General features: G+C 45.0%; 1 protein-coding gene and 1 long non-coding RNA gene across 2 annotated transcripts; one reads left to right on the forward strand and one right to left on the reverse strand.

The window, feature by feature from the left end:
• Nucleotides 1–9125: 9125 nt before the first annotated feature.
• On the reverse strand, nucleotides 9126–10095 carry LOC309443642. The gene is made up of 2 exons (XR_014184838.1): nucleotides 9979–10095; nucleotides 9126–9865 (listed from the first exon to the last, which is right to left on the reverse strand). It is a non-coding gene; the product is annotated as an uncharacterized lncRNA (long non-coding RNA).
• Nucleotides 10096–10235: 140 nt separating this feature from the next.
• SIK1 (salt inducible kinase 1) lies at nucleotides 10236–23858 on the forward strand. Its single transcript, XM_082043289.1, has 14 exons — nucleotides 10236–10394; nucleotides 10668–10901; nucleotides 11762–11878; nucleotides 14422–14485; nucleotides 14693–14854; nucleotides 15133–15257; nucleotides 15372–15495; nucleotides 16495–16718; nucleotides 16951–17100; nucleotides 17746–17868; nucleotides 18095–18320; nucleotides 19021–19296; nucleotides 19850–20081; nucleotides 20848–23858. The coding sequence occupies exons 2-14, from the start codon at nucleotides 10749–10751 to the stop codon at nucleotides 21266–21268; spliced, it is 2397 nt and encodes a 798-aa protein (XP_081899415.1). The 5' UTR covers nucleotides 10236–10394; nucleotides 10668–10748; the 3' UTR covers nucleotides 21269–23858.
• The last annotated feature ends 1656 nt before the right edge of the window (nucleotides 23859–25514 follow it).

The raw sequence follows: 25514 nt of genomic DNA on the forward strand, positions 1-25514 counted from the left end.
AATGAGAATGCATAATGGCTTGGCCATCATGCTCGTTTTTATTGACACACAGTGAAGGAAGAAGATGTCTCTGGAGACCTTCCAGACTATACACTCTGTTACCATCGCTTCTCTCAATTCCACACTATTACCCCTGATGGGATGTGCCATCTGCAGCTACAAGCAGTGCACATGCATGCCCACATCAAGACCTGCCAGAAGGGGTTTTGCACTGGAACCCAGTGCAAATTAATGCATTATTTTTCCTTCTTCACCCTCTTGCTCTTTGCAGTCTGAATGACAGAATTCAGAGGCTTTCAGCTCAAAAAGCCCCACTGACATGAATGACTGGAAGAATCCAGGTGATAGAGCTCAGCTCCTATGTAGGCATCTAGGTGACCAGGAGTTTCAGAATAATTCAGCTCCTGACATTGCCACCCTTGCTTACAGCGAGTATTGCTGTGTAACTCTTCCTGATGTGACACTCCATGTATCACATGTTCAGCAATGTTATTCTTTAAAGTAAATACCTATAGAATATGATCTTGCCATACTCATATAACCCTGATGACATCAAAAACATAAAATGCTAATAAAGAAAATATAGTCCAAGGATACCTGATCCCAAATTACCTTCTAAAAGGGCATCTCTTTAAACCAAGACTATTTTAACCACTAAGGTTAGTAGTTGCAGACCTAATCGTAAGGGTCTTCTCCACGTATATACTAAAAGATTGGGGAATCATCTGCCAAACAGAAAAGTGTGAATTGACAGGGAAGTCAAAGCTCTATGACTGATCTTCTCAGAGGTAATGGCTATTGACAGGAAAGAAAACGCAGTCTGAGTCAATGTAAAACTGATCTAGAAAGTCCAACGTGAAGACTTTCTGAAGCCTCGTGAGGCCGCACCTCGAATCCTGTGTTCAGTTTTGGGCCCCTCACTACAATACAGACATCAAAGTGCTGGAGAGAGTGCAGAGGAGGCAATGAAGCTGGTGAGAGGTCTGGAGCACAAGTCTGATGAGGAGCGGCTGAGGGAACTGGGGCTGTTTGGCCTGGAGAAAAGGAGGCTGAGGGGAGACCTTATCGCTGTCTACAACTGCCTGAAAGGAGGTTGTAGCATGGAGGGTGTTGGTCTCTTCTCCCAAGTAGCAAGTGACATGACAAGAAGAAATGGCCTCAAGTTGTGCCAGGGGAGGTATAGATTGGCTATTAGGAAACATCTCTTCACGGAAAGGGTTGTCAGCCATTGGAAAAGGCTGCCCAGGGAAGTGGTGGAGTCACCATCCCTGGACGTGTTTAAAATACATGTAGATGAGGTTCTTAGGAACATGGTTTAGTGCCAGTGTTACGTTAATGGTTGAGTTCAATTATATTGAGGGTCTCTTCCAACCAAAATGTTTCTATGATTCTATGATAACATGTCCTGCCAAATATGAGGACAAAGCTGTGTGCTCTTTGGTTATACTGGCTGCATAACCAGGGTAGTTCTAACAGAAGTATGAATGTCTGCTTTCCTATTTGAGGACTCACAACCAATCTTCTCCAGTAGCACAAACTGCTTTCTCCACCCAAAAGCAAAACTCTTGCAAAACAATCACTGGAGAACCATCTGGTTTTGAGTTGTCTTGTCACTATCTGTCTTGTGAAAGATATTTTCAGGATGTTAACAAACAACTCCATCCAAAAAGTTCTTCCATGCTTCTTGTCATCCATGATTGTGTATATTTAGATGCCATATGCCCTGTACTCTGCTTCCCTAGAAACTCAGGGTTGCCTCAGAATTGCACGTAAGAAATTTGCCTTGTGTGTGTTATTGTTCATAGGCTTTCGTTCAGCCCCTGGGACTGAAGCGTAACATGCACGTGCATATTTGAAAATAGATTGTCTTGGTGTCCCACTCTCAAACTGTGAGCCAACTCACCTCCCCCACTCCTCCTTCATTGAAGTCATTGCATCAATTGACGCTTATGAAGCAAGATTTTTGCTAACCCTTTGTTCTCTGAAATGTTATTTATTGTCTTCCCCTTCATCACAGCCTCCGTGCAGAACCAGTATGTAAGAATGTATGATGCATGATTCAATGCCATGCAAAAATTCTGCTGAGCTTCTCATGTTCAGCACCAACAGTAACCTTTGTCTCGTCTGTGACTGGAGAAAGCCAGCTCCTGAGTGTGTAAAATGTGTTTGACCTTACTTTCAAACTTCCACGTGCCCCCTCAAAATGCCAGAGAACTCATTACATTCATGGTCTGGAAACTGGTGTTTTGTTGTCTGTCCCTGCTCTGTCTGACTTTGGTTGAATGCAATTGGAAATGTCAGAGATGCAGCTCCTATGTAATGTAAGAGGAGGATTACAGTTTTCCTGACATCGGAGGGGGGGTTACAACAATGCAGCTGACGTAGGAGGGGATGGATTACAGTGCATCTGACATAGTAGCAATTATAGGAAATGTATTTACAGGGATGGATGGAAAATGAATTTAATGTGCTGTTCCAGAGGAGGACAATAAAGGTGTGTTGCAACAGTCCTTCCCCTCTCTGGAAAGCCATATTTCTCACTTGTCCATCAGCACAAACAGTCTGTGCTGTATGGCAGGAAATATCAGACGCAAATATCGCATTAATCTCTAAGGAAGGATACCTGTTTTCGTAACTTGCTCATTCACTAAGGTCTCTTAGTAGTGGCTCAGACAATAGGTGGATATATCAGGTTTCCCCCGAGGAATAACTGTACCACCGGCACTGTGCTGCAAACGCGACTTTTGTTTCTGTTTTCTTTCAGAGTGAGCGAAGTAGAGGAGGGGAAGGGGGAGGGGAAAAGCTCCTGATTTTTCAGTATGCAGTAGACAAATGTCTTTAATACCCCCTTCAAAGGAGCCTCTGTGTACCCCCTTCCCCGGCAGAGATACAGGCAGGCACAAACAGATTAAACCATTACTTGGGACACCAGGAAAACAACAGCCTTTCCATCTGAAACTGCAGTGAGAGCACGGTGGATCTCAGATGTTAATGCATTAATACAGAGGAAAGGTGAAGGGGTCCTTATTCAATTTTGTCCCTGGGGAGGGATGTGTAGCTTTCTGCATGAATCACTCATAAGTGCAGGGAGAGCAGAGGAGGCTGGAGCGAGGGGACATCAAAACTTCCACACTTGGGTCACTGTTTCCAGCGCAGCAATCAACAAAGCACATACGTGTGCAATGAATTCCATTGTCTCAGGCTACTTCCTCTTGGGCACGTGTCCACGGCACCCACAGCTGCACTGCTGGGGCACCTTTGCATCCTATGGCACTCCTGTCAAAAGCAATAGGATGCTGGTGAAGGTCAGGCCAAAAGGAACCCAGATCCCACAGATTGTCCCTCCAGCCCAGCAAGGGGCAGGTATCCAGTCTGCAGTAAGGGCACCTGCACTGTCTGGAGAATAACTGGCAGGGCTTGCCCAGGAGGGAACACCTTGTGGCAACCCCAGCAGCTGTAAAGTCAAAGGCAACAGCCTTCAGTCTTCTGGCCTGCCCATGGGAGGGTTTCCTAAACTAGTTTCCCACCAGTTCCATAAGGCTGGTAGAGTTGCCCTCACCTATTTGTAGGGATCCCAAAGAGAAAAGATGCCCGGTCAGACAAGGGAAATGGGGCACAAGAGAGTATGGCTTACAGTTTTGGCTTATTCAGAGAGTGAATGTGGAGCTCCCACCAAGAGCCCTGCCTCAGGTTGGAGGTGCCCTGGGGCTGTGAAGCCACAAGACATGAAAAACGGGGTGACTGTGCCCCAACTCCTATTTGACAGCTCAGGACCCATGCATGGCACCCTCTGCAGCTTGTCCCTGCCCGAGCATGGCTTTTTCACATAGTCAGCCCTCCTGCAGCACTATCAGCAGGTTTCCTTCCCTCACTGCTGCAAGAGATTTCCAGCACTGCTTCCCTGCTGCTTGTTTCCTTTTCACCCTCTCTGTAGCCTCTTCAGTCTAAGACCCTTTGCCTCCTTCTCAGCCTCCAGCTCTGTCTGGAGCCCAGGGAAGACCGATTGCTTCAAATAACAGCTGTGTCTACAGCAGTGAGCAGGGAGGATGCTGGGCCAGAGAAGGGGAAAGGAAATTTCACAGGAACTAATCCCCGTGTTAAATGGGTTGTGGACACGTCTTCCTCCCATCTCTGCTCTCATATCTGAAGTCTACTTACCATTTACTTTTTTGCTTTGGATCTGGCAGCTTCTGACTGATCTTACACTGCTAAACTTCCCCATCAGGTGTGGCCTAAAAAACCCCAGATGGCAAAACAATACATGAGCTACTACAGCATGTAGGATGTTCCGGGGAGCTGTGAGAAGTAATACACACTTTTAACAGAACCTGCTGGCAAACTGTCACAAATCCTTGGAGTACTACCCTGGTTCCCTGAAAATAAGACAGGGTTGGTATAAATTTTTGCTCCAAAAGATGCTTACTTTTTTACATGTATAGCTGCCTGGACACTATTTAAATTGACTTCTTTTATGAACTGTAACTAGGACTTATTTTTGGAGTAGGGCTTATATCTTGAACATCCTCAAAAAATCCTGAAAAATCATGTTAGGGCTTATTCTTGGGGTAGGTCTTCTTATCAGAAAACAGGGTAGAAAGCTAGCCGACTCTGTTTGACCTGCCTCTCTGTTCACACTCCAGCTGGAAGTGGGGGGCTAACATTAAATTACAAGTGTTAATCTTACAGAAAGTCCAGCCTGAGGTGAAAAATCACATATAAGAACTGCCTGTTGTATAAGCTGTAGTAAACCTAGTATGTACATAGCTTTATTTATACCAGCTGTAAGATTACCATTAAACACTTCATTGCAGTGTAAAGGAAGGCCTTGCAGTTAAAGCACTTTACCTGGGCTCAGGACATAGACATGTATTTCATGGCTGTACCCCAGACTTGCCACATCACCATGGGCAAGTTCATCTTGTAGTCTTTTTATCCTCCCAGTAGTAAAGTAGGAAGAGTAAGTGGGGGAAATTACATTTTTCCTTAGCTGTTGTCCATTTTGTCTATGAGGATCATATGCTGTTGGTGGAAAAGTGCCATTTCCAAGTATTAAGTCTATACGAATCTGAAGATCATGTGCTTCTGCCCCAGAGAGGCTGATGCTAATAGTAACAGTAACTGAACATGGATGTACTCAGCCCCAGAGGCTCTTGGGGTCCTCTTTAGTCAAAGCCTTTGGTAGAATATATGCTTCACCTCGCAGAATAACTTGCAGATAGATGTGTTCAGGGATGTTGAGCAATTGCACCTTCCATTAGTATCAGCAGAAACTGTGGCTGCTCACTCTCTCTGAAAATCAGCCCATATACTATAAAAGACTTTCATATAAATTCAAATGGGCACGGTTAGATTACAGATGTATATTCACTTTTGGTACCATTACCACCTTTGGTCATTAAGCCTAAACAATTGAAAAAATCCCTAATTCAAAAGCCACTATTCAATGTTGGTTGTTCAGCTTCTGCATGTTATTTATCGCAGGCAATGGAAATAACCTGGCTCACTTCTCTTCTTACATAATCCTTTCATGTGTTTCTTGGCAGTTGTCAGTCAGGTTCACATGCCCCGGCACAGTGGAGCACTATAAGAGTGACAAACATGGAAAGGAAATGATTACAATAAAAGAAAGACACTCTCAAGGGCATAGACCACCTTGTTTGTTCTGTGTTTGTACTTCCCTTAATACAAACAAAACCAGTCAGAGCCTTCGTATTAGTGGTAGATTTTGTAGCACATTATATTTAGGAAAGTAAAGAACCCTAACACATCTGGTGGTGACCCTTTCAAAATCTATTTTATAGCCCTAGATAAGGATAGATGCTGAAGAGAAGCCCTAGGTACCTTTATTCTGCAAGACAAGCTCAATGTATTATGTCAGTGCAATGTCATCACCTCATTAATTATGAAATGTCATAAACATTAATGACAAAAGATCATTGTTGTGATCATAATTATGTAACTGATGCAATGTTATGACCAAAGACATTCCAGTGGTCTGAAATATATTTCTGGATACCATTGTGGTGCTTCAGTAAGGATATTCTAGCTTTAAAGTATTTTTGCTAAAATTGAAGCGGCAGCCTGCCTTTTTCTAATTCAAAGATACTTTGAAGTCATATTACAAACAATCATGCACCATCTTTTTCAAGATCATGCTTTTGTCTTTCAAATAACCCTACAAGTATTTTAGTTGATTGTCTCATCTTCTTTACTTTAAATGTCACTTTACCTATCGGAATGTGACACCTTCCATTTTCTTGTTTTCTAGGCTAGAGTCCGACTTGGTGTGACCAGGAACAACTCTATTGACTTCAGCAAGGTTTTACTCAATTAAATGATAGGACGATGAAAATAGCCCAACAAATCTGATTTTCAAAATAACAACACTGGTGTTTTCTGGGGAAAAAAAAAAAGAAACTAATGCTATACTGCAAGTAGCGCCCCAGTAAACTTAACACAGTAAACCAGGCTGACTTCAGCTGTGGAGGCTGAAATAGGTAGGAAGGAATGCTACCATTTCTCAGTTCTGTTTTCTTTTCACCAACTGAAGAAAGTTGCTATTGTTGTTAGTTTGTTTTGAAACTGATAGAAAATGCTGAGTGAAATGACTGAAGATTGAATTGCTGGAAATATCTGCAAGATGAGTTCTGGAAGGCAGCAGCCTTCATACATATTCCCATTCGTAGACCATGCCGCTCTTAGTGAGGGAGCATAAGGCTGCTGCAATGGAAAAATTTAGCAGTTGTGTCCTCCCAGTTTCTCCCTCTTCCTAGAGAAATCGAATCCTCGTGGAGATGCTTTGGAAACTACCTCTCCACTTTCCTCACTTTTCTGTCCTTGTTATGTACAAGTTGGCTCTGTAATTATACATCTCCTGACCATGGATGTTCCTCCGAGGTGATTCCACATTCAGTATATCCAGAACACCAGAGGGCAGCAGAAGTGTTAAAAGCAGAAATTGCAAAAGCCTCAACCTTCCCAACAGAAGCACCTCTGTGATGATAAAACAAGATTGAGTAAGAGGTTCATAATGCCTTGACAGTATCAATTACTAGAGAAAGTGGTAGAAAAACAATGTAATTATGACACTATCAACATTGTGCAATGGCTGCTTCTGAACAGCGTTGCTGGAAGCTGTTGTGACCCATATGTATGAAAATGGAAGAGAAATACCAACAGGTTGCTGAGAGTAGTAAAGGCAGGAGGTCTTTAACTCTCAGTAAGTCATACAATAGTGTTATAACTCTTAAAAATTACATGCTCCCTCCTCCACTGCAGAAGCCATATGTACCCCACCCTCTGGACTAGAGATTGCAGGTCTGTGTAAGTACCTTCCACAGGTAGCAACACTTGCAGTTCTTCTTGCCTCTTCCATCTAATGCAAGTAATTAAAATCAGGATGGTGGATTCTCCTCGGTGTAGCCATCTGGTGAGGTCTTACACTGTCCAAGGAAGACCCATGGCACAGGTGTCTGCCTCTCCTTAGAAGGTAAAAATCGTGAGATGTCAGAGAGAGCACCAAATCCAGTCCTTTTCTTCCCATTTAAGAAGAAATAAAAATGTTATGCTCCTAGCTGGGGCTGTCTGCCTTGAGTGTTCTTTCTAAAAAGACCAGTTCTGTTTGCCATCTTAAAACACTTAATCAATTTCAAATGAAAACAGCAGCTATAATTAAAGGGATGAAAATCCCACCACAGCAGAGGAACCATTATTAAGGTAATTTTTTTCTTTATAACTCCTGGGGCACTGTTCACATGCAGTTGCTACTGTATGTGCTGTTTGTGCGTCACCTCCTCTTCATGAGCTCCATGGAGAATATACTGTTAGCTTAATAATAACAATAACAATAATAATAATAATAATAATAAGTCAGCTTTTCATGTGAGTTATTCAAGGCACTGTGTAAGCACTAATTGAATGTTACAATAGCCCTGGCTGGCTGCATGCTATTAACCCCCTTACAGCAACTGACATAGCAGTCCCATGACCTGGGTGACACCACCAGCTCCATGTGAGCAGCTCTTGTCCTTCAGCTCCGGGCCACCACATCTGCAAGCTGCTGCCATCTCCCACTGCCACTCAAGCCCCGCACGCTGCTAGCCTGCCTGCTCACAGTAAATAAGCACAGGGACAGCATGCGTTTTGTGTGATCATCAAGGTAAACAAAGTTTGGAGGTTAATTTCAGGTGTTATTTCTCCATGATTCTAGGAGAAGGAGCCTACAGCCTAACTTGTCTCCCAAAGGGCCAGCACCCACCTTACAGCAGGGGACACAAGCAGTGTAGTTCATTAGATAGGAGCAGAGGAAGCCCTGCTTGCTTCGCTAGAATGTCCCGATGGGTCTCTCTCAAGTGTGTTGATGACACACAGCTCATATATCATGTAATTTGATTTATATAGAGGACCACATTTTTCCCATCCTGTCTTTAGAGTGGATTTACAAAAACTGACAATAAGCTGGCTTTCCTCCCACAGTGAGTTGCTCTGGAGCCCTTCAGAAGTCATTCATGAACCCTAAGGAGATCAGCTACAGCTGAGAACAAGCATAGCAAATGCTTTGAAATCTTCATTGTGAAGCTGAGCTATACCTCTTCCACCTTATTTCAAACAGTCTGGAAAATCCCACTTGCATGGTGCCTCTGTATGGCAGAAGAAGGTCACCATCCAGTGTGCCATTGGTCACGGTGGTCAGGCTTGGAGTTTGGGTTGAGACAGTCAGTCTTCCAGTCAGGGGCCCAACCACTGACTGGAGAATTACTTATCTGAAAAAAGCCTACACTGACTCTAATAGAGCTGATAAAGTTGAATAACAGATGTGGCAGGCACCATTCAAGACTTATTTTCAAGGCTAAACAGAAATTTGAGACCAAATGTACAAACACTTTGGTCAATTGCTGTGTGAAGGCTGAAGACCTACATGCTTGAATCCCATGCATCTGCCGCTTTGTACTTGCCCTTGAGAGGAACTTCTTGGTCACTGCTAGGATGCTGAGGCTCAATGCCAAACAGCCTCCTTCGGCATTGGTGAGCAAGAGAGTGCTTCCCAAGCCTCAATTCCAGGCTGACCAGAGACAATAGCACTGCAGGTGCACTCAGAATGTATAAGTTGCCAGGTATCACAGGACTGAACATATACATAGGCTCTTTATTATTGCTTCTCTTCCCGTCTGTGCCCAGCTGGTGGACGCCAGAGGGTTGCTGTCCCCAGGACGCACGGGGGGGGCCAGACGGGATGGTCGGCAGGAGCCGCCGACAGCTCCCCTCCATCACTCACACCCGGGAAACAACCGGGACCGGAAAGCGGCCCTGCGCAGGGGAAGGCGGGTCAGTGTCCCGCCGCGGGCATTGCTGCGAGGGGTGGGCGGCCGTAGCCCTCCTTGTGCTTTGGGATTAGGACACAAATGTCCTCCGCAGGACGACAGCCACACTTTCCCCGCTGCTAGCGGGACAGCCCCGCAGTCGGTGGCCCCACAGCCCCGGCGGGTCTAGGGCTCCGGCGCACGGTGGGGGCCGTCTCCGTGGCGGGGAAGGGGCCACCAGGGGGGTCAGGGCCACCAGCGGGGGCCTGGCGGTCACCAGGGCTGCCCGCGCGCTGGCGCCGGCGAGGTGCCTCTCCCCGTCCAGCGGGCTTGGCGCGGCGCTCGCAGTCTCCACATGTCCGCCGGGCCCGCGGCAGGGTAGCGCGGCTGGGGCAACCCCTGCCCGCGGCGGGCGGCTTGCAGCCGGTGGTGCCGGGCGCTCAGGAGCTCCCCGAGGGGACGGGCGCGCGGCGCGGTGGGGCGCCCACCAGACGTTTGGCGGCTGCCGGCGCCCCGCGCGCTTCAGTGGTTGGCGCGGGCAGCGGGTGCGCCGGCAGGGGGCGACCCTGCCGGGAGAAGGGATGCGTCACGTGATAGCAGAAAGCTCCCCCCGCCGCTCCGGGCGGGGGGGGGACAGGAGACCCCCCCAGCCCCCTCCCTCCCTCTGCCCTGACGTCACCGCCCCTCCGTCTCCCGGGCGACGGCTCCATCAGCGCGCGCGTCAGCACCGCCCGTCCCTTGGCAACGGCCCGGTGTCTCGCTCTCCTTCAGCCTCGCGCCTGGGCGCGCGTCTCTCTGGCGTCAAAGTGACGTCAATGGGCCCGTCTCGGCTTTCGGCGGTGGGCGGGGGGAAGAGGCGGGAGGGAGGGCGGGGTGTGCGCGGAGGGGGGCCGGCGGAGCGCGGCGGGTGGCGGGAGGGGGGCGGAGGGGAGAGGGGGCCGGGACATCCCGCGTGCTCCCGCCTGCCCCCGGCGCACGCCAGACATACACACGCGCGCGCGCACACACACACGCACACACACACGCGCACACACCCCGCCGAGGCGGCTCAGCCCGCCGCCGGCAGCCGCGGAGAAGGGCCCGCCGCCCGCCCAGGTACGGCGGCTCCACGGCCGCTCCGCCGGTTGGGCAACGGCCGCGCGAGGCGGTCGGGGGGCGGGGAGGGAGTGGCGCGCGGGGCGGCGGCGACGCGCGCGCGGGTCCGGGGCGGCGAGTTATGCAGCGAGCGCCGAGCGGACCGGAGAAGCGGGGAGCGGGGCCGGCGCTGCCGCGGCTCCGCTGTAGAGACGGAGGAGAACCCGCCGAGTTGTGAGCGGGGTCCGGCGGCGGGCGCGGCTTGACGGGGTGTGCTGTGCCCTCTCCGTGCAGGTGCGAGCGCCCCGCGTCCCCGGGCAGCGCGGATGCTCCCCTCCTAGGCACGGCGTGCGCTGCCCGCCACCCGCCTAAGCCATGGTGATCATGTCAGAGTACAGCTCCGTGCCGGCTGCCGGACAAGCCCAGCAGCGGCCGCTGCGAGTCGGTTTCTACGACATCGAGAGGACCTTGGGAAAAGGCAACTTCGCGGTGGTCAAGCTGGCCAGGCACCGAGTGACCAAGACGCAGGTGGGTGCGGAGGCTGGCGGGGGGACCGGGGGGCCAAGAGCCTGCCACTTGGCGGGCCGGCTGCCCTGAACACATCGTGCACTAAACTGACGCTGGAGAGGAGGGAAAACAGCATCAAGCTTTGCGAAGTGCAGACGGCTCAGCCCGCCGTGCTGAGTGAGCACCAGTAGTTGATGTAGCTCTTGGTAGGAGCTTTGAGTTTTCCCGGTGTGTTCAACAGAGTTCATGTAAAATTAAAAGCGAGCAAGAATATATGTGAAGTTAACATTTCCGAGTGTGACAGTAGCTTCACTGAATTACTTTGTCTTAGTTTGCTAAAGAGTCGAACAAATTAACGATCTTTTGAAGACTTTAGACGGCTCTATTTTTTTCATTCGATGTGTTCACTTCAGAAACAAAGAACTTGTAGTGTTATTTGCAGAAATTATTTATTAATGGCATGCAACTGTATTTCCATTTGTAGTGCATGTCAAAATCACATCGGCCACTACAGTAGAAAACAGTCTGTTGCAGGAATCTGTTTTTCACTGGCTTGGGATGGATTAAAAGATTTACTGAATCCTGTCCAGTGCTAATTTCTGCAGTTCTGTTCACTACCTTATGTGTAATCCTTTGACATAGAAAAGAAAAATGAAAATGTTCTGTGTCATGAATTCTGTGTGGTTCAGAAAAACAGAATCAGCTTTGTCAAGTCCATACTTTAAAAGCTACTTTTCTTGGATTTTCTGAGTTTGTCTGTGTGTGTGCTGGGGTTGTCTTCTTTTTTTTTCTAAGAAACTTTAATAGTAAGAGTACCTATTTTATAAAACCTGCGTTTTGTTTTTTTTTGTTTGTTTGTTTGTTTGTTTTTAAATCTGCAGGTTGCTATAAAAATAATAGACAAAACAAGGTTAGACCCAAGCAATCTGGAGAAGATTTATAGAGAAGTTCAGATAATGAAGCTTTTGAATCATCCACACATTATCAAGCTATACCAGGTAAGAGATCAGCTTTGAAGTGCAGCATGCAGATGAGATATGCTTGTGCGCTTCTCTTGCATGATTTTATGTCAAATATTTGCAGAGAGAATGCATATTGAAATACTTTTTGAAAAACACTTAAACTGAGTTTTTTAAGAGTAATTCATCATTCTTTGAACAAGACTCTGGTACATTAAACAGCTTTTTGACAAAGTGCACTGTAAAATTTACAGTTAAAATCAATCTGCAGTTTGTTTCAGATCCAGGAACTGATTATCTGGACTTGTATTACTAACTTGCCTTTCCTAACTCCTCTGCTTTTCCAGTTTAGAGGACTGGAACTTCTTAAGTGCTTTTGATAAGAGGAAGACTTAAAACTCATGTAGGACAGTAGAGAAGAAAGCTCAAAAGTTGAGTTTGCCATAAATGGAAGGAATTTTACATCAACAACAATTAAACCAAATCAATCTAAGTAGAAAATCTATGTAGAAATCTAATCTAGGAATTAGAATTCTAATCTAAGTAGAAAAGAAAAAGCCAGTAGATGTTGGTATCTTAGAATATGTAATAAAAAGACCCATTTGGTTATTCTGTTCTAGTTGGTGTAGTTTTGAAAGTGAATTTTAACTGTCCTTCCCCTTGTAGAGTTTCACAACATGAATTTTCATTTACATTTGTTCAGTTTCTTCACTAATGGGTATTTTTAACAATAAGAAGAAATTAATGTGTTGTGCAGAAAACAGGATGACAGCTGTATAGTGAGCAAGGACTACTTTGCAAATTCTAAATAATCAATCTAATTAGCATTTGGTATAAGTTCCTCTTAATCATCTTAAATAGTGCCATGTGGATTTAAGAAGATGAGGTATTGCACTTTGTCTGGACCTGTCTAGAAAGGCAAGGGGGAGAGAAGAAAAGATGGATGAAGCAGCAGGTCTGAAAGTCTGTGTGCAGTAGTAAACACTATTATCAGCTGCAATTTTACCGTTGGGTTTGTGAGCTTAAAAAAAAAAAAAAAGTTTAATAGTTTAATTAATGTGTAAGGCTGATGAGCCAGTAAGGCAGGTGCTTAGGCAAGGCATTATTTTTAAAGATGTTGACACACATGAAGTGCTTGATATTTATAGTATTAACCATCACAACAAAAATTATTCTGTGTTAACATCTGACGTCATCTGTTGCCCATAGGGCAGTATAGGATATACAGAAACATTCTAACAGTTCGGTTGATTTCATTTCAGTGGAATGACGTGGGTGAAAATACTATTTCGAAGCTTTTAGAAAAGCAGGTTAAATACCATCTATTTGAACCACCTCACGGTGGTTCACGGAGCAAGTGACGTTGGTAGTGGACCATAATTTCTTTGCAGTGAAGTTTTCTTTTCTTTGTTGTTGTAACTGATGCTTTACCTGCTTGGTGGAGACTGAGAAGCAGGGATGGAATTAGATGACATACCAATGTAGGGTGTGTGTTCTTGTATTATTTCATCATTGTTTTAGTTTCAGCACAGCGTCTTAATTTCATCCAGATGGCAACTTTCCCAGAACACTTTCCTTCAGTTTTTTTAAGCTGGGAACCTCTCTTCCTTTGCTCCCTGTTTATTTATTTTAATTTTGTGTCTGTGTGTACTTGCAGTGAGGGGAGGACAAGAATCTTCAGAAAAGTTACATGTTAGGAGCCTGGAAATTACAGCCTCTGAAGTAGCATTTTTGATTATTAACGTGTTGTGAGCCTTCTGCCTCCCAAACAAAATATCCGCTCCTTGAGAGTCCAATTCCAAGGAAATGGTATATTTTGAAATTTGAAATGAAACATTTGAAAGATGTGCTGCAGTAACTGAAGGTGAATTTGGAAATGCTCGGCATTTCTCATTCATTGTTTAGTTTTCAGTTCTTTTTTCCTTCAACAGAACAAATTAACATGTATCAAAGGGAGTTTATACTAGATTGATAGGTGAACACAGAGCAATATATTGGCAGCTGTTGGTGTGCATCAAGCACTGCCATTACACAAACAGCAGCCTATTGTCACTTGCATGAGAGGCTTGCCATGTCCCTGGCCAATACCAAATAACAGAGGGGTATTTGATACTATTTTTTTGATTTGTCCAAGTTGCAGATATCTCTCCTGATCTGAGTACCTGCTAACCTTGAAACAAAGACTTCGTATAAACTTTAAGTGACTTTGCATGTTCAAAATATATCAAATGAATTGTAAAACTATGTGTGCATGTTTTAACAAAAAAGGAATTCAGGGAAGTGTATGAAATTATTGAAATTCTCATCAGTTATCTTATGGAAATTAGGTGGCATGGTAATGCTGAGAAGAACAATGGCATGAGAAGCCATTGTATGTTGTGGTCACATAAGCATTGATTTGTTATCTTATTCATTATCAGTTTGCTTGGAAAGAACACTGTGGTGCAAAATTAGATGCTTTCACTGCCAGCTGTTGCGTCAAAGAAATAATTGAGCTGATATGTTTGAGAATACACTTGGAAAAATGAATGAAACTACAGAGGTCTGCATTTTTTTAAGCATGTCCTCTTGTGTCTTCACAGGTTATGGAGACAAAGGATATGCTTTACATTGTTACTGAGTTTGCAAAGAATGGAGAAATGTTTGGTAAGTCCTCACTGCCAGAGCTAGCAGTTCTTTAGGTTTAGGAGCCATGGCTTTATTATTGTCATTGCCGAGTAATATATATATTCTGATTAAAAATCCAGAGTTGACGTTGTCAACTGTCAAACAGTGAGTGCAGCACCTGCAGGATTATGAAAAATTTCCTCTGGGTGTTTCTAAATCATATACCTCTTTTATTCTGTCTTGCAGATCATCTGACCTCCAATGGGCACTTAAGTGAAAGTGAAGCACGGAAGAAGTTCTGGCAGATTCTTTCAGCAGTGGAGTATTGTCACAGCCACCACATAGTGCACAGGGATCTCAAAACAGAGAACCTTCTGCTAGATGCTAACATGAATATCAAGTTAGCAGGTAATAAGAAATACGTGGTTACTCTATAAACAACACTAGGCATTTAGCAATGCAGGCTTCTTAGGATGATCCTGCAAGTGTATTTATGGTAACTGAAAAGAAAACAAAAATTACTGATATTTCTCTGAACATATCCTCTGGACAAAAGAGAATAGCTTAATTGAATAGGCAGTGAACAAACGAATACATCTGCTCTCTTCTCTTGATTTTCTGCTACTTCTGAAATATTAGTATGTGGTTGAGTCATGCCTTACCCCAGACTTTTACCTTCATTCCAGACTTTGGCTTTGGAAACTTCTACAAGTCAGGAGAGCCCCTCTCCACTTGGTGTGGAAGCCCACCTTATGCAGCTCCAGAAGTTTTTGAAGGCAAAGAATATGAAGGACCTCACCTTGATATATGGGTGAGCTTGATGTTCCTTAGAAGTTTCATTTTATGCTTCGTGAGGGTCTGTGGGCTTTCAAAATCATTGCTTCTACTGGAGTCACTCACATGCTGTGCTGTTTTCTATTGACAGAGCCTTGGGGTGGTGCTGTATGTCCTTGTTTGTGGTTCTCTGCCTTTTGATGGACCCAATTTACCAACTCTGAGGCAAAGAGTGCTGGAGGGGCGGTTCCGCATCCCTTACTTCATGTCCGAAGGTGCTTTTTTCAGGTTCTTAATGTTAGAAAAGGGGCTACAAATAAAGGAATAGCTGTCCTGTCCTTTTTGGGGCAATGACAGATGGGGCTTGTTTTGCAGCTGGCAACCACTTTATGTATCCAGTAGTTTCTGTAGAGCAGCGCTTACAGCTGAGGGGCTGGTTGCATACGTTTTCTTTTCTGGGATCTGCTTTATGGTGCATCTAAAAGGCTGTCGTCTTCTTTCTTAGAGTATCTCTATGGATTACAAAAATACTTGACACCCTAGCTGGAGAAATAATCACTCCCAGAAGAGAGAAAACAGGATTTTAATGAGACTAGCCTGCAAAGCTGAGATGAGCGTAGTTCTCCTAAGATATTAGAACTGTGCAGAAGGGATATAGTTCAGTGTGGCTATGCTGTCAAGGAGAGCAGAAATAGTGGGGTTTAGCACTGTTTCTTGAGCACTCCAACAATCTGGTGAGAAAAAGGAACTGAAGAGTATTATTACTGTGCTCTGATTTGGATTAAAAAACAAGCGAATGTGCCTCTCTCTTTAAGGGAGAAGTATCTTTTGAAGTCTGACCTTTAGCAGCTATAGGTGAACGACTTTGATTCCCTGTTTATAAACAAGTAAACAGTATCTATGGAAGCTGTATGTGGAAGCTGTATGTGATGGGTTCTGTACTAAATTCTGACCTATTTTAAGTGGATGTAACATCACTAAACCTGTACCCACTCAAAACTAGCTCTCCTAGGAGGTGTAAAGCCACCTGAAACCTGCCAGTATCCAGTACAGCTGCATTTCCTGTAGTGATATGTTACTTTAGTTAAATGTATGTGGACATCTCTTGCGGTGTTTTGAATAACTGATAGTCAGACCAGGCATCAGCTGCTAAGAAACCTTCAATTCCCATTTTCATACACATCACACACTGTTGTTGTGAAGTTTTCTTGGCAGTGACCTGTGGCTAGGCTGTTATTTTTGCCCCTTGCTCATGAGTTGTCTTTGTCATCCAGACTGTGAAACACTAATCCGACGGATGTTGGTTGTGGACCCAACCAAGCGAATAACCATTTCCCAAATAAAGCAGCACAAGTGGATGCAAGCTGACCCGTCTCTTCAACAGCAGCAGTCTTTGTCCTTCTCCATGCAAAACTACAACTCCAACCTGGGTGACTACAATGAGCAGGTCCTTGGGATCATGCAAACACTTGGCATCGACAGGCAGAGAACTGTTGAGGTGAGAAGTGCTTGCCCCTTAGACACAACTTCAGTGACTACCAGAATGCCAATAGTGCAGTCATATATATGTCATTCCATGACTGGCCTTGATCCAGTGTCACAGTGTATTAAATTCTTGACTGCCTTTCCAGATTTTTACTTATTTTTGAGTATGCCATTATGAGTGATGAGCTTTGGCTCCTTATATCCTGAGTTGCCTGTAACTCAAGGGTCCTTTCTATGTCTCCTAGTCTCTACAAAACAGCAGCTACAACCATTTTGCTGCCATTTATTACCTGCTCTTGGAGCGCCTCAAGGAGTATCGAAGCAGCCAGCTCTCGAGTCGTACAGCAACTGGCCGTCAGCAAAGGCCGAGGAGCTCCGAGATCAGCAATGCTGAGGTAAGGAATTGCGTTACTTACAGGGAAGCTATGTCCATTTGCTCTCTTGTTTTCTGCCCCTTGCTATGGGAAAATAGAAGATGGAAACTGTCAGGCTTCTGAAAACCAATTTTGATATTGGTGCCTCCTGACAGGACACAGCCTACTGTTTTTCAGTGGGAGGTTGATTGAATATTAATAGCCTGTTTCCTGAGAAGTGGCTGTAGGTCATGGTCCAAAGAGTAGTCTGCCCCCAGTGCCGGTCAATAATGAGCCAGAAGATTAGTCTTCTCATGGAAATTTGGCCTCTTAGGCATGGATTGGTTACAATTCTTTGTTACATACCCTGTAGGATTCTCAGAAGTATTCCATGGGTCAGCTTGTGTGTTTCTCTGACATTCTTTTTCGCTTCCTCACACCCAACCCCTTTAAAGTATGCTCTGGGTGCCTTTTCAAATTGTACTTCCAGTTAAACAGCCTAACTTAGGAGAAGGAGTTTTGTGTTTGTGTTGGCGTTGCAAGACTAACTTTGTTAATTTTGATAGAAAGTACGTGGAGAAACCTTGCACGGAAGGTGGCTCTGAAATTCCTTGAGCCTCCAGTATCTGAAAAGTCATGTGGAACTGCGGTGTATGTGATGGCTTCTGTGCATCACTCTCTCTCCAGATGCCTCAGGACAGTCTCACCAGTGAAACCCTACGATCATCTGTGCTTTACCAGCAACCTCAGAACCTGATTCAGCCATCCTTGCAGGCAGAAATGGACTGTGACTTGAGCAATCCATTACAGGTTGGTGTTATCTGCTAAGCTATGTTCTGTCAATCCAAAACAACAGGGGTTGTGATTCTGTTGTTCTCTCCCTCCAATCTTTTGTTTGGCATTTGGACGTGGTGTCGTGGTAGCCTTTCAAACAATATGCCTACTGAAGGCATGCCACAGGGCTGTGAAAAGTATGAAAAGGTAGTGCAGAAATAAGCGAAACACCCTTCAGTCTGTGATTTGATGTGTTTTGCAGCCTGTGTTCTTTCCTGTGGATCCCAACTTCAACGGGCTCTTCCGGAACCGCTCCATCTCCCCCAACAGCCTGCTGGAGACCACCATTAGTGAAGAAGTAAGGCAAGAGAAGGAGCTGGAAGATGAAATTAAGGAGTATGAACACCCCATCTGCATCCCTAGCAACACCAGCAGGAGGCACACACTGGCTGAAGTGACCACTCATTTCTATCAGCGTGCCCCTCCATGTAAGTAAGTCTGGGAGAGATGAAGGGTGTCTGTAGTTAGAGGAAAAAGACAGAGAAGGAGTGCCATAGTGGACAAATGCCTGGGGAGTATGTGTTGATCTTACCTTGTCTTGGATAGGAAGGCCCAGAAAAGAGGTCTGGATTCTACCCTCCACACTTCTGTCTTCCCATAGATAACCCTGGCCCTTAAGGAAGAGACGATGCACTGTTGTATTGCATCTAGGTCACTTTAGAGGGGATTATTCTCACAAGCAGGACATAACCCTTCTCTGCTTGCTTCCACTGTTGTACTGGGGGAGGTGGGGGTGCCTGAATTTTAAAAAAAGGTCATAACTAACTGTATTTGGTACACCTTGAGACCCCATGAACTAAACAAACAAGCAAAACTGTTCACAAAACAGTAATCCTGTGTCGGCGCTGTTATGCTAAAGAAATACTGAAGGCCTGATCAAACATAGCCTGGTGGTGCTGGAGTTGCTGGCAGAGCCCTTCTGGCAGTATGGGAGCCCCATCTTTGGTTATTTGTTGGTGGCCCCTTGCTGGAGTCAAGCCCTGTGACAACACGAGTTGTGGGACACCTCTTCAGCTTGCGGCTGCTTATTAGTGCCAGTGTAGGTGAGCAGAAGGCTCTGATGTCATGTTTGTTCCTTCATGTACTCATCTTGGGAATGTTCTTTCTCTCCTTCCTTCCCCTACCTAGGTATAGTCATTTCCTCTTCTGCAAGCCCCACAGAGGGAACTAGTTCAGACAGCTGCCTTACTTCATCTTCAAATGACAGCTCAGTGGCCCTGAGCAGCTGTTTGGCAGGTCAAGTAATGACGGGGAGCCCAGCCACAGCAAGGATGACGTCGCCATTCCTAGCTTCCCAGTCTGACGCTCCGGTGTTACAAGTCCAGGGCTGCATGGGAGGTGCTTCTCTCCTGCCTGTCAGCTTCCAAGAAGGAAGACGAGCATCTGATACCTCATTAACTCAAGGTAATGCCTTCCTTGCTTTATTGCTGGGCAATTGCACCCTTCCAACTGCCACTAGAAAAGAGTAGCGTGCAGAGATACTTGCTTGCTCATGTTATTGTTAGACTGAGGCCAGCCACCTGGATATTCTGTGTCTTATATTCATGGTCCGTGGGGCAGGGTTGGATGACCTGAGGAAGGTGCCTAGATAAGAGGTTCTCAGATACTGATTCAACTTGCCCATTAAGATATTTCTGCTGCTGTGAGTGTGATGGCAGGCCCCACCTTCCTCCTAAAACACAGAGTGCACAACATCCTGATTTCTGTCAGGTTTCTCCTTTGCTGTTCATGTGTCCATCTACACAAGGGTGCAGCTGTCCCAAAGCCTGTTCTGTTGAATAGATTTTGGTCTGCCCATCAGGCAGAGGGGTGAATGTGAACTGAAGAGTCACATTCTCTTCTAGCGCAGTTCTCTCGCAAATGAAGGCAGCTGCCCAGAAAGGCTCATCTGTACAGGGGGCTCCTAGGCAAATGCTAAGGAGGATTAAAGTGCATTTCTTTTCCTCATGTCCCACAGGCTTGAAGGCTTTTAGGCAGCAGCTGCGGAAGAATGCTCGAGCCAAGGGGTTTCTCGGCTTGAATAAAATCAAAGGCTTTGCTCGGCAGGTGTGTCAGTCCTCCTCATCTCGGGCAGCAAGGAGTGCCATGAGCCCTTTCCAACACACGCAGCCGAACACTTGCATGTACAGCAGCAGCGGAAGCAGCAGAGAGGGAAGAAGCCTCCTGGAGGAGGTGCTACAACAGCAGAGGTGAGATGCTTGCTGGGAGGAGTTTCACTCTTTCCATTGGGTTTACTTTGGTTAGGGGCAAGCAGGGAGAAGTAAACACAGCAAAAGGGATCTGGGAGGTTGGTCACTGGGGATTCCTATCCTCCGTCTTTGCTGTGTGGCAGCAGATAAATTGGTTGGCTTCCTTTGTGGCTTCCTGTGCTGGCATGCATAACACAGGACGTGCACTTCCACTTAAAAATCTCAGCGTCCAAATATTTGGAGATCGCTGAACTGAGAAGCAATTTGGTACCATGGGGGAAAACATTCTCCCCATGGCAAGCTGTGTTTTTCTTTGTTAGTTTTGGGAACGATTTCTTTCCTCCTCTGCCTTCTCCTGTAATTTTCCCATGGCAAGGAAGTGAGACCTTGTAATTTGGAAAAGTTACTGCCCACAGAGGAGGCACATTTCCAGTGGCCTCAAATGTCATGTGTGGTGACACTTCTTCATTCCCGTAGAAGCAAGATGAAAATGGCGTTTCCGGTTTATCTGCACATGTTGTCTCTAGAACATCTATTATTAGCAAGCCAAATGGTGACTAGATAACTTAACTGATGGTAGTCACCTTCTCGACATGAGGAAATGCCAAGTGAAAACACGTCGACCTGGTACGGTCAGCTTGCTTTAGTTGTACTGGCTGGGTAAGGAGAGGTTTGATAGAAAGAAGCAAAGGGGAAATTATGGTCAGGGATTGGGGCAAGAAAGGAGGAATGCAAGTTAACCTTTTCCATCCTTGATTTTGTCCAGAATGCTCCAGCTCCAGCATCACCAGCTACTCCAGACAGCTTGTCCCCAGACTTCTCAGACATCTGCAACAAATGGCGCCCCTTCCTCTGATAGCATAGGTACCTGCAAAGCATCCAATTCTCTTCTGTTGTCAGAGCTCCAAAGAGAGAACTCATTTGAGCTGGCCTTTGCTGGCAACAGCCAACTGCTCCAACCTCATTTCTTTGGTGTCAGCGTGTCTCCGGTGTCCTCAGCAGCTCACCTTCTAGACACGCACCTGTACATCAGCAGCAACATCTCTCCAGTTGGCACCACCTTCTCTCAGCAACAGAGTTTCTCTGTGCAGTCTCCAAGCTATGATGCTGTCACTCTGCAGCACGGGGATTGTGAGATGGAGGACCTGACTTCCAACCAGCTAGGGAAGTTTGTCCTGGTCAAATGAGAGCCCTGGCTGCTACAGCTCATGCTGTTCTTGTTGCGAAGAACTGTCACCGCTCTTCCATGGCATGTGTGGGTCCATGGCTGGCTGGTGTGGACAAGTGACTCTCAGAAGCAATAAATTTTGAAGTATGTGAAGAGGCTGTCTGGCTCAGAAAGCTAGCAACTTTATAGAACTGAAACAAGCAATATGTATGTCTTTTTGCTTCTACTGTTCTTGCACTGAACAAATATGAATAGAAACTGAATTTTTTAAAGGAAAAATAATGATGGGGAAGATGGGTGGGGCATTTGTGGGGACAGGGAGGGATGTGGTTGGGGAAGAACTCTTCGGTACTGTACTCAAGTCAGACCAATACAGCTCTGCTCTTATGCAAGATTAGCAGCTGTCAGTAGTGGTGACACAGCAGGGAGAGGCTTTTCAAAGAAGGGACCAGAGCCTCCCTTTTTCACAATATTCATTTATGGGTTTGTGAAGATGATTACCTCTTTTAAAGAAAATAAACAGAAAACCATTGGCATGCAGCATTATGCATTCATAGAAGACAAAAATGGAAGCATTGCCATTTTTTTTTGTATTTTTTCCTCCCATTAACACACATTTTATTTAAAGGAACCAACATCCCCATTCCACACCTCCTAGCTATGTCTGCTTTAAATGAAAACTGTGAACTTCTTGCTTGATACATCAGCTTGAAAAGCTTAAAAAAGTCTCCTTCTAATTAGTACAGAAGCAAGTAATCTATTGAAAATGTATCCCTTTGGTATCAGGATTGAAATTGCATGATGTCTGGTCTTTTGCAGGGTTGTTTGTTTTGGGGTGGTGTGTGCGTGTATACATATACACACCTACACACATGCATAAATTTTGTTGGTCTGAATAGTCTTCAGGAATCTTTTTATAAACACTAAGTTTTTTCATATTCTTGCAGAGGCACTGAGGAGGGAAGTGTTAGTAGCGGTGGGGTGATGGGAAGGGTTTTCTTTTTAAAAAGCCCTCCTGGAGGTTGCCTACAAAGTGGCCTGAGGGGTATTTCTTAGTGCTGCACGTTGTTATTTCCGCTGCTAATTATGTTTTTATGCATTTCATTATCAGGGTCCAAACAGAACTGACTCTTGGGGAAATGTGCAATATTGAGGTTATAATTATATACTGACAAAGACAAAAGGAGTAGGCTATAACAGAATTCTGCTCTAACGGAGTACAGCTATTTCTGAACAAAACTGTATTAAAAGTGAGTAAAACAGCACAATCTTTGGGTGTTTGGTTGGTTTGTTTTTAGCATATTAGCAAAATGAGGTTTTGGATTAGATAGGTGTTTTTTCGTATGGTTTTTAATGCTGTATATGTATATAAATAGGAAGCAGAAGACTATATAAACAGTAGTTATTTTTTATATTTTGTAATATGCTTATATTGTGTTTCTGCTATAAACTCTGCTCCCCTCCCAAGGCAGAGCATGACTTCTGTTGGTATCAAGAGAAGTCATGCTTAGGTGTAAAGGGGAGAGCAGACTGTGCTCCTACAGAAATGAGTCGGGTAGGGCGTTCATACTTTGGAAGCAGGTGAGCAAACAGCGAGCCAGCTCAGCTGGAAGTTGTCATCTGAATGTCAGAAAATAGCTGCATTCTGTCAAAATGCTTAAAGGACCCATCGCCCTAGTGTGACACAGGGTGCCTTCAAGTTACCGTGGCTTCATGCAACCTGCAGTATTACACATTTACAAATAATATAGATACTTGGGTTTTTGTTTTTGTTTTGTTTTGTTTTTTGTTTTGTTTTTAAAAAAAAAGAAAAAGCCAAAGATTGACCAGGTTAATTGGTGAGAGTAGGAAGGGTTGAAGATGTCATGTGGCTCTGTCTGTGGCTCTCCATAAACGACCTCTTTATCTGTGTGTTGTATCTATATTGGTGCATCTCCAGCTCACCACTGCTGCTACGTGGTCTGGAAGCTTCAAAGTGAGAGAAAATTGTTTGAGTTGAATTTCTGTTAATGAGTGGTGCCTTGCAGCAGAGAAAACACCAAAGTCTCATGCTCATTTGTAGTGGTTTAAAAAAAAAAATAAACCCAACCCAAAAAAACAGATTGTGTGGAGATGACTGGAGAGGAGGGCAAGAAGAAGCCAGCTCATCACAAAGCAGCAACTTTGCCTTCAGTTTTGTAAGGGGTAGCACACGTACTTAAAATGCTGAATTTCCTCTTCAATATTTATTTTGTTTAATGCCATGGATCAAAAGGCCACAGATTATTTTATTTCCTGTCCTGAGCAATGACAAGCACTTTACTTTCATAGTATTTTTTTTCTTTTCCAGTTGCTGTAGAACCTCTTTGAAAATATTGCTGGAGCAAAAAGAGGTTATTTTAAAAGTCTGGCGTTTTTTTGTAGGTATCCTGACAGTGCTGTTCTGCAGACTGCAATGCAATAGAGTATTTAAAGACACTTCGTGATTGGTTTAATTAAGATGTATACTTTATTTTTTATTGTGACTGAACAATCATTTTATTTCTTATGTTAAAATGAGAGGTGTACACCAAAATGATTAGTCAATGTGTTTTATTTAATATTTAAATAAAAAATGTTTTAAAATTGTTGTCCTGCAGATGATTCTGTGGAGTATCATCCCCTGATACATACATCTGACTGACATAGTTAAGACTCATTTGAAAGCCTAAGTCCACAGGACATTACTGACACTTTCTATTACATACTAAATGAAGAGGAATGGCGGGCTCACAAATCTGATAATGGGATATTGAGCCTTTCGCTGGTAGGCAATCTGTCTGAATCTAACCCAAGTCTGTAGTAATCGGGTTATAAAATCTGACAGTAAGAGAAGTCTAGGGAGTGAAAACGGTCAAGCGTGGTTTAGTTGTTACCAGATGAGCACTCCATCCGTGTCACCTTGATCTAAAAGAGGCCCCAGACAGATTAAGGCACTGCTGGAAAAAGAGCAAAGGGGAAGAGAGAGGGAGGGGGGAATTCCAGGGGTGATGTTTTTTTTCTCCTTTCAAATATCATTTGAGAATTAAAAAAATAGTGGGAAGGTACAGGCGTAGCTCGCCTGGGGATGCGTGTGCAGCACTGGCTGCCCTGTGCAGTGGGGATGCCTTGGCTAGCTTCAACCAAGCTGAGACTCCTGCTGCAACCTCGCACTGCAGGTGCACCTCAGCTCTAGCATGAGCAGTTGTGAGAGCGCACAACATGGATGCCTGTGAACAGAGACAGCAGCACCAAAGCTGGTGGAGATATTATTTGCCGAGTGTGCGTTAGGGAGGGAACGGCCAAAAGGAGGGGAAGTGGGTGGGTGGCAGGATGTTAGAAGGGGGCCTGTGTGGCAATGCCTCAGGGACTGCAGGAGAATCATAGAACCACGGAATACCAGGCTGGAGGGGACCTCAAGGATCATCTGGTCCAACCTTTCATGGCAAAAGCACAGTCTAGACAAGATGGCCCAGCGCCCTGCCCAGCTGAATCTTAAGTGTCCAGCATTAGGGAATCCACCACTTCCCTGGGGAGATTATTCCGATGGCTGATTTTTCTCATAGTGAAAAATTTCCCTTATGTCCAACTGGAATCTCCCAGGAGTAACTTGTACCTATTGCCCTTCATCTTTTCTATGTGGCTTCTTGTAAAAAGGGAGTTTCCATCTTTTTTTGTAGCCAGCCTTTAAATACTGAAACGTGGTGATGAGGTGTCCCCTAAGCCTTCTTTTCTCAAGGTTGGAGAGACTGGTCTGATTCTGGAGCCAGAACCTTGGTCTCTTCCCAAGTTTTACTTCGTTTGCTCTGTGTTTCCCTTGTGCCTTTGAGAGACCTGCGTAGCCCTGGGCTGTCGCTTGGACAGCATGCACACAGGATGTGACAGGTGGCTTTGTATTCTGCACATGCACTTAGAATGAGGGTAAGGAGGGATTTCAGCTGCAAAGCAACCCCTAAACATTTGCAACCTCTAGTTTAACCAGGCAAACACTCAGGGACAAAAAGAAAAAAAAAAAAAAAAGAAAAAAAGGATTCTTTTTCACAATGAACAATGGTGTTGTGTTTGTGTTGTTATTTGGGTTTTTTGTTGTTGGTTGGTTGTTTAATGCAGATCTTCATTCTGAAGTTATTTTCAAGTCCACCTATCACTATTTGAAGGAAGGGGAGAGTGGTGGGAAAGTAAATGTGAAAAGTTAAACAAAAGCCTGGGGGCAACAGAGATATTATTTACTTATTTTGCTTTCTAAAGGAGTTGTTTGATGAGCTGGA

Source organism: Streptopelia decaocto (genome assembly GCF_964273445.1).
Source record: "Streptopelia decaocto genome assembly, chromosome: 1".
In the NCBI taxonomy this organism is placed as follows: domain Eukaryota; kingdom Metazoa; phylum Chordata; class Aves; order Columbiformes; family Columbidae; genus Streptopelia; species Streptopelia decaocto.